Source organism: Zingiber officinale, chromosome 8B, assembly GCF_018446385.1.
Source record: "Zingiber officinale cultivar Zhangliang chromosome 8B, Zo_v1.1, whole genome shotgun sequence".
NCBI lineage: Eukaryota > Viridiplantae > Streptophyta > Magnoliopsida > Zingiberales > Zingiberaceae > Zingiber > Zingiber officinale.
This window is the reverse complement of record NC_056001.1, coordinates 64,378,672-64,388,391: the sequence shown is the minus strand read 5'-3', so window position 1 is coordinate 64,388,391 and position 9,720 is coordinate 64,378,672. Positions and strand designations below refer to the sequence as shown.

The 9,720-nt window shown below is 40.8% G+C and overlaps 1 protein-coding gene across 1 annotated transcript; it reads left to right on the top strand.

Moving 5' to 3' along the window:
* The first annotated feature begins 3,889 nt into the window (after window positions 1–3,889).
* LOC122017706 (protein IQ-domain 26-like) lies at window positions 3,890–5,896 on the top strand. Its single transcript, XM_042575381.1, has 4 exons — window positions 3,890–3,944; window positions 4,352–4,801; window positions 5,071–5,280; window positions 5,352–5,896. Exons 2-4 carry the CDS (start codon window positions 4,391–4,393, stop codon window positions 5,853–5,855), a joined length of 1,125 nt encoding a protein of 374 aa, XP_042431315.1. The 5' UTR covers window positions 3,890–3,944; window positions 4,352–4,390; the 3' UTR covers window positions 5,856–5,896.
* Window positions 5,897–9,720: the final 3,824 nt, after the last annotated feature.

Below are 9,720 nucleotides of genomic sequence, written 5' to 3'. Positions count from 1 at the left end.
GATATCTAAAATGGATCTAAGTCAGATCGACGCCTAATGTTCCCTTCCCGGGAACGCATCCTCACAGTCACTCCCCTCCAGTGACTCACCTTCACTTACCTGTCAGACGTCCGGTCAGCCCTTTGACCTGTCTAGACTTCGTGTCAGCTACCTGATCAGCCCGTCGACCTAGCTGAACTTCCCTGCAACACTGAGTTAGCATAATAGATAAAAACAATGTTAACATAATTCAAGTATAACCAAGGGTTACCTCCTAGGGTTGCCTAGCTTCACTCACTAGGACTTCCATTGCCTGGCTTCACTCACCAGGACTTCCTCCACCTAGCTTCACTCACTAGGGCCTAACTTCACTCACCAGGACTTCCTCCATCTAGCTTCACTCACTAGGGCCCGACTTTACTCACCGGGACTTCCACCACCTAGCTTCACTCACTAGGGCCCAGCTTCACTCACCGGGACTTCCACCACCTAGCTTCACTCACTAGGGCTCGGCTTCACTCACCGGGACTTCCACCACCTAGCTTCACTCACTAGGGCCCGACTTCACTCACCAGGACTTCCACTTTGCCTAACCTTTAGTTAGGACTTACCTTTTGCTAGTCATGTAGTCCTGACTAGACTTCTCTCTCCCAAACATCAAATCCTGTTTGGGTCAACCTTAGTTATATTGTCAAACATCGAAACCCTAGAGGTCGATTGCACCAACATTTCCTTCCTGGCTGGAGTCTGACGCTAGCTCGATCTTTTACATTAACTGGTCATTAAGGGTTTGGTCGACCAATCCCTCTTTTCGATTGACCGAACAGGCTCCTTCCCTGTTCGTCGGAATTTACTAAGATTCACTTAATGTTGCATTAATGGTTGATTGGTTTGGTCGATCGATCCATGGGTTCGGTCGACCGATCAACTCTTTTTTCCTTTTGCTTCTGATCGATGCTAATGAACTGGCCTGTGCCGAGTCATCATGGTTCAGTCGACCGATTATACTTATCGATCGATCGATCAAGACTTGATAGGACTCGGTCTGTTCTGGTCTGATCTGATCACTGCTTTGATCTCTCCTTGTTCGGTCGACCGATTCAGCCGGACCTACAAAACAGTGTTAGACAAAACATCCTGCAAAACAGATGTTAGCACAATAATATTATAATGCATGAGTAATATAAAAGATAGTAGAACTGTCTTGATCTCAACTTGGAAATCTTCCCGGTTTCTTCAGTTGGATTAGCGACCTAAGGTTGTTCCCTTCGAGAACCCGACCTCACTATCACTCCTCCAGTTGTTTACCTCAACCTACCTGCCAAACTTAGATCCTCCAGATTTAGTTTGGACTTTTCATTTAGCTTTGATCGGCTCGCCAGAACTTTTCTCTTGATCTTCGGTCCTCTAGACCTCTCAATCACACCGCCAAGCGTCGGGTCCCCTCGACCCACTTGGACTTGCACCTGGGTTCCACGATCTGCTAAGATTTCTCCTGCCTAGCCTCCAACTAGGTCTTTCCTGGTTGAGTAAACAGCCTGCACACTCAGTCAACTTATTAGATCACAACAAGACTTAACTTGAACCTTTGACAACATCAAAAGTTAGGTTTGATTCTGGTGCAACTTGCACCAACAGAAAATAGAGGAAGATCGAGGGAGGAATTTACTAGCACTGGTTATAAGAAGGTTGCTGATGGAGATCGTCGGAGGAAAGGTCAGAGCAGATGAAGCATAAGTGATTGGGTTTCTCATCACTTAGGGTTTTTAAACAGAAGCTATGAGCTACTTTCCAGTTTCAACCGTTCGATCAAAACTGCCTACTCATTAGAAATCGTTGGATTGCAAAGAAGGGAGTGTCGTTGGTCTATTCAATAAGACATGTGTCAGCTGTCGCTTCGAAAAATGAGGTAGTGGGACGCGTGGAGCTTACTCATAAATAAACATTTATGATGGACAAGACAACCACATCATTACTCTGAAAAATACCTTCCCACGTATTATTGGTGCATTACTTGGTTTGTCAAATGTCTGACATACATCTTTCCAAGATAAATGTTGATCGCAATATTTAAAGTGTGAGTGGGAATATGGCTGGACAGTAGGATCAAAAGCATGCCCAGTCAATTGGACCAATAAGTTGGGCAATCGATCTTAGATAAGATTTGGGTCCAGTCAGTCGACTACAAGCCTCTTTCAACTATATTTAAAGGAGAGGCTAGTGATACGCAATGTTACGAGTGGACCCAGAGGTGATGTGGAAGTCAAAGTCAAGGTGAGGTGATAGCCAAGACGTCACCCTCATCAGGGCATAACCCCTCACTCAATGCTAAGGCTTTCGGTATAAGGATGGCCGACCTAAGAGACGGTCGTACTTGAAGGATCTAGTGCTCCACTTGTGAGAAACTGGCTGACTCAATGGTCGGTCAAAATTATTATCCACACAATATAACTCTATTATATATCCGATGGGCCCAAAGGTCTATCGGGTGTATCTAAGCTGAGTGTTCACTCTTAATATATGGCCGAATATACGGCTAAACGTCCCTGAAGTCAGGTGGGTTTAATAGACCTATCTCTCAATTTAGCACCAAGACATACAAGCTAAACCCGAATGATCCTGAAGTCGGAGGGGGGGGGGGGGGGGGGGGGCAGTTCTCCACTTCTACAATATTACTTTCGGATTACAGATGTCATCCTATAGCACAGTACAACCTTCAGTATAAATCAGACCGCCACAAGACCGGTTGTACAACGAATCTGAGTGCTTTGTTATCCAATAGTTAGTCTCCTATCATACGGTTGATCGGTCCTAGACCTGCCAGACTTGTGAGACTTGGCTCATCATTACTTATAAGATCTTCATCATGAGCATACAAGTGTATTGTTGACTGAACTTATGGGATTCACCTCCCCTTTCAAAGGTACAGTATTCCTATTTATAAGTTTGATCGGGTTTACGAGCCACTGTTCCCATTTCATGTATGAATACTCGAGGCAAAATGCATAAGGTTATTCTCATTACAAAGCCGATGAGACATAGAGACGGTCGAGATATCTCGTTCATCCATGTATCCAGCCGGGTTATACTCTAGGAGAACGCTCAAAGGCAAAGCGCATAAGGTAATTCTCATTGCAAAGTCGGTCCAACATAGAAATGGTCGGGATATCCCGTTCATCCAAGTATTCGGTCGGACTGTATTTCAGAAGATGACATTGTTCGGTAAACACAATAGATTATCAGAATAACAACTATCTGTCAGAGAATATTCTTTGATTACAATAAATGCATTCAATTGAATCTTCTTACGAAGATGATTATACAACTTCTATTATTATTTCAGAGATTACATGAAATTATTCATATATGTATAACAGAAAATTTTTCGAAAGATAACTATAAAAATTTAAGATTATACACTTTTCATTATTCGACATCTTTTGACACTGAATATTTTTTATTATCTCATTATTATAGAGTTATTAGAGGTGATAAAAAAATGATCCTCTCCACGAGGTACGCATCAGGTGTTATCGTTTCTTTTTAGTAAAATCTTCTTCAAATCAATAGTTAGGCCACCTTTTCTAGCGTGTCATTTCCACAGTTTTCATAGGATCATCTACAAATCATGCCGTTCTCGTCGAGAAAAACAAGTGAGTTTTTTCTTCTTCCCTAAACTCTGGCTTGTATTCATATATCCTTTTAATACTTGCTGGACAGCAAATACAAAATCACTTTTTATTGGGACAAATGAACAAAGTAGTAAATGGAGAATCTGCATGAACCTGCATCCGTAATCAATGCAGAGTTCATGGCGATTCACGAGACTGTCAGCAGCATCCATGAAAGAAACCATATAACAGAGTTTTTTTAAAAATATATATATATAACAGAGTTTATATATATATACATGGATTTGGGATATGTGGGGATTTGAAGATGTTTGAGCTTTTTGAATTCTCGAGGTTGGTTTCCACTGCTCCTTGTTCTTCGTGCATTGATCCTGTCTTACTTTTCATGCTTTCGGTTTCGGTTACGTCACGTAGTGTAAATGTAGAGATCGCAAGGGACAAATTTGATCCCTCCTCTTCTTCTTGTCTTATTAATCGTAAGAAAAAGTCCAACCTCATCGACATGTGAGATTGTTTCGTATCCTCTTTCTTCGATCTCGGATACTTGTGCAAATACGAGCCGTTTGTTTTCCCACTCGCCATGGATTGTCACTTCCAATTTAGAAAGCGGATAACAATAAAAAACAAAAAACCAAACACTTACTGCCTCTGTTATCGTTTGAATATCTACATCGTTATTCTGCTTGCTATTAATTGTTCCTCCTGCTTCACGTCGTGCAATTCACTCTGTTTTCGTGTAGGAAACATTGATCAGTGATTAGGTTTCCGGCCGAGGAGACATGGGGCGGGCGACGCGGTGGCTGTGGAATCTCGTGGGGGGCAGCAAAGTGAAGAAGAAAGAGCAGGATCACTGCTCCAGTTACGGTGGAGAGGAGCCGGCGGAGAAGAAAAGGTGGAGCTTTTGGAAGTCTCGTGAGTCCGGCGCCACCGAGGTGTCGCTGGGAGGTAACGCGGCCACCGCCGCTGCGATCGAAGCGGCCTGGTTCAAGTCGTTCCACTCAGTCAGCGAAAGGAAGCAGAGCAAGCACTCCATTGCCGTCGCAGAAGCTGCTACCGCCGTGGCTACGGAGGCTGCGGCGGTGGCAGTGCAGGCTGCCGCCGTGGCGATGCGTCTCTCCGTCCGGCAGAGAGGAAGCGGCGTGGAGCGGCGGGCGGCCGTGAAAATCCAATCGGCGTTCAGAGGCTACTTGGTAAGAAGAATTTGATCTGCATGCCACTGTCGACTAATTGTATCAAAGACTGTTAATCCTAAAAGAATATGGTATTCTCGTTCATCCCGTGACTCCCATTTATTGAGTACAGGCCGGGCATACCATTCTCATTCATGAAAATCTGATATATTTGTTACGATAAGTTTATCGAATTCCATCTTCTAAATGCTCTGCATTAAATGGTAGGAATCATAGGACTGTTCTCTCTGATTCAGCTCACATTTGGTTTGCATTCATCACCAATTTAGGCAAGGAAAGCACGCCGCGCTTTGAAATCGTTGGTGAAACTGCAAGCTCTCATCAGAGGCTATCTCGTCCGTAAGCAAGCAGCTTCAGCTCTTCGCAGAATGCAATCTCTCCTCCGAGCTCAGGCCACCGTGCGAGCTCACAGAGCTCGCAACCTTCTCTTTGGAGACGAAACCTTTCGACTAATTGAAGTCCGTCCTCGGAGATCCTTCGTACGTTTTAGAATCATTAATTAAGGAGTTCAATTCAAATAGCTGGTCTCCTAATTTTCTGATGAGTACAGGAAAGGTGCCCCGATACCAGAAGCGAGCAGTTGCATGCAGTCCAAAGCCAGATCAGGTATTTTGAGAGATCAAGCCCTAAGATCATAGAGATCGACACGTGCCGGCCAAAGACTCGAGCTCCTTCCTCACCCATTCCTACCCCAATCTCTTTTCCCGACCGTCGCCACTTCCCGGAGAACGACGATTGGTGGATAGCCGACGGCGTGAAGTGCAGGGCGCTGGCGACGTCTAGGTGTGTTAGGGGTTCATCCCGGAGTGGGGCAGCAACGCCGGCGAGGAGCCTGAGCGGAGCGTGCTCGCCCAATTACATGGCCGACACGCACTCCTTCAAGGCCAAATCGAGGTCGTCGTCGTTGTCTTCTCAGACCAAACACTCTGCGGATGCAAGGCGGCGGCAGCCACTCGATGAGTTAAATGGAGGTAGATTGCAGTTTCTAGCTCAGGATGCTTTGAACTCCAAGCGAGCATCGGAGAGGGAAGTTTACTTGCGGAGAGTGTGGTAATTAAAATTAAGAGCAGTATGGAGAGTTCTTCTTCTCCTTGTTAACTTTCTGGTTTTTGTTTTTTGTTCCGTTCCGTTCCGTTCCGTTCTGTTCTGTGTGAAACAGCTTGTTATCATTTTACTAATGATATATTCTGTAAAATCTTAGCGTTTTTCTTCTCTTTGGTGATTGATTTCAGTGTGCATGCCTCTTGCTTTAACCATTACAAGGGCAACCCAATTGAATTGTCGTCCTATCTCTATCTAGTGATTCGAAAAGTTTGCCATGCATGTATCCATGTCAGTAATTCGTATATATCATACACAAATTTTATTTGTTTTAAATGAAAAAAAAACACGCACCGGAGGAATTACGCAGATCTTCCAGCACCAGTTTGACAATGGATGGCTCCTTTTTCGTCCTGCTCGGGTTCCTCTTTCTCCGCAAGCTTTTCTCAATCGGGAGGTGACGGGATCTAAGATGTCAACATGGGTTAGTGTCGGGCTGGCTTTTCTGGCATGGTAGTAACCGATGAGAGAAGGATGATAGAAGAAGAATAACTTGGAGGAGTTATCTCCGCTAGTTGGAAGAAAAAGACCCTTGTACCTTGTATTACCGTCATGGATGTTTATATAGCCACCATTAAGGAAATTTCCACGACATCCTCGTTCACGCTCCTTCATTTTCCCACCTAGGTCAGTGTAGGAGTAGTTTTGATGGTTCATTATCGGACGACCTATCGGTAGTTACCACGCAAGATGAAGGAGTTTCGAAGGGGCTCTTCCCTGCGCTTAGTATCTTTTCACCATTCTTCGGTCGTCGCCACATGTTCTGAGGAAAGCCTTATGGAAATGGCCTCTAACGTTGCTTCTCTCAATGACCACCATGTAATAATATTTGACAGGTTAATAATGCGATATGGCTTTGTTAATTCATATGCGATGTGGCTTTGACGAGTATTGAACATAGAATATTGTCCTCTCGGCCTTAATAAAAACATTGTCCTCTATAAATGCGCCATAGTTAAAAAATGAATCATGGATGTTTGAATGACACTCAAGTGTCATTCCATTGTATCGTAACCCCAGGAGTTTTACTGTCCTTAATAATGTGGCAAAAGATAATTTATTCGTCCCAACGCCCTCTTTCAATCCGTCCCTAGACCAACATAGAGGAAGTAAATCATAAATGATTACTAGTCATTAGTGCAGTGGTCAAGGTATAAGGAAGACATGTTCAGAGATGTCGAATTTTGACCCTATGATCTAATATTGCAACATCCTATATTTTAACTATCATACCACCCTGAGAAGATAATGCTAGCCATAATAAGAATATTATCTTATTGGCCTTAATAAGAATATTGTCTTGTTGACTTGAAAAATATTATTCTATTGGTCTTAATAAGAACATTATCATGTTGATTTCCAGAGACGGATTTATATTAGGACAGTACTGAGCTGTAGCCCACCCAAAGTCAAGTAAGTACTCTTTTCCTATTAATTTTTTCTGCTGCATCGAGGCATTGCAATGAGCCTGATTCATTTCCACGCGTAATAGCTTGCATATTGAACATCAAATGAAAACAAATCACGTTACATAATAAATTCTGAAAAAACAAATAAATCAATAAAACATATGATATTTTCATTATTGATTTTTTAAGTGTCCTTTTAAATCATACTTTAAAATAATTTATTGACAATCTAAATGGTCAAATCACATAATAATTTTATTAGGTGAATAATATAATAAAACATATATAATTTGGATAGATTGATTTGTTGGATCAGTATTCAATCATATAGAATAATGAGTTTTCTAACACGATATTGATGTGATATGTCAAGGTGTGAGTGGAAACAATTGGATACACTTACGTGTATGCTAATGGGTCTATCGTATTTTTCCATCCTATGTTTCAGTACTAATATCAAACAAGAATTTTACTTAATATAATGAGTTTAATTATATATGTCTAATTTATTGAACGAGAGTTAGTTAAAGATATAGATGTAAATTTTATTATAAATGATTTTTATATTTCAAAATCTCCTAGTCACATTTTTATTGAATAAATAATAAAAATTTTCTGTTATACATATATAATTTAATATATTAAATTTGAGCTTTTCCCAATTTAAGCTTAGTACATCTTTAATTTCTAGATTCGTCCTTGTTGGTAAAGATTCGTCCTTGTTGATTTCAATACGAACATTGCTCTACTTTATCCTGCCGATCTTAATAATGTGGTAAAAAAAAAAGATAATTTGCTCGTCTAACACGTCCGTCAATCTGGTCCTACCAATCTTAATAAGAATATTATATCTTAATAAGAATATTATCTGACTGACCTTAATAACAATATTACCCTATCGACATTAATAAGTATATTGTCCTGCTAATCTTCAACACTTCTCGGATAAATCCGCTTAGCACTAAAACTGATCTCGTATTTCGGACATGGTGGAAATAAATCTTTTTAGATTGACAGATACAGAAGTCTCAATCAATTTGATCACAGGGACACCTGAAGACTGATGTCAGAACTGCAGATTGATGCCGATGCTTGAACAACTCCTCTAATTTGCATTATTTTCAGCAATCATGACTGCATCGGGCACGAAATGGAATCATGGCTCTCTCTTCTTTACACACTTTTCTAAGCTGTTCGTCATGTCAATTGCTCATCTTCCCAGAATCCAAAAGAGCAGTGTTTTTGCACCACTGACAGTTTGCATATCTATGGACAAAAAGAGAAGTGTTACAAAACTCAAGTCTCAGTTGCATTCATAAATATATGCACAGTTTATTTTCTTAATTTCTGTATCTGTAATATCTCATCTGTTTCATATATATATATATATATATATATATATATATATATATATATATATATATATATATATAACTGACTAAATAATTATAAAATCTAAATCATATTAAATTTGCAAAAAAAAAGCAAGTCTAGACTAGGGACGTACATGTTTTTAAATTTATAAATTTCATAATTTATTCCTTTTTATATAATCTCAATCATCTTATATTATTATAGTATTTTGATAGAAGATCATATCATTCTTCCGGTTACCTGCCTGCCACATGTACATTCTTGATAGGTGGACATTACAGAACTAACCCAGTGGCACAACCGCACAAGAGCATAAAAATTAAAATTTTTGATGTCTTGTCAAATCTTTTCCAATCTTCTGGGATTCTTTCCACCACGTTTTCAGATCGTCAGTTTAAATGACCACTTTACTATATATTCAAACACTTGCTTCTCGTGAGCCACTATCGTCAATTCTTGATTCTCGAGCTCCTTCTGCCGTCGCATGAGCACATTAAACACTTGGATCGAGCAGACAGTTTTGCATGCATCTCGATTCCCACGTGACTTGTTCAGATCTAAAAATGCGTACACTCATTATGGCCTCGTGTCGCTGAATGGGAAGCATATGATAAAATATATACTGTATGCTTAAAAATGGTGAGTATCCTTCCCCTCCAAAATAAAAATAAAAATCTTCTTAAATACCTAGGAAAGGAAAGGTAGGAAGCATCCAGATCCAGTGTACCATTGGGATTGGATATATCGAAAAAAAGGACCATAGACACACTGGTACAGTCGCCTACGACTTCACAGTATAATATAATAGCCCATATACATACATAATCAATCGAGACAATCTCCTCGCCGACTGACCAAGTCGCCGCCTTCGGCATTCAGTCAAAAAAATCCCAGCAGCTACTCAAACTGTTTTTATCTAAATTAATCCACATTGTCATCCCGGTTTGGTAATACTAACTGCAAGCTCAATTGAGTTTATTGTACCACTACGCCCGTGCATCTGGTAGAGCTCATCAATCTCCCTTAGCATGCTAT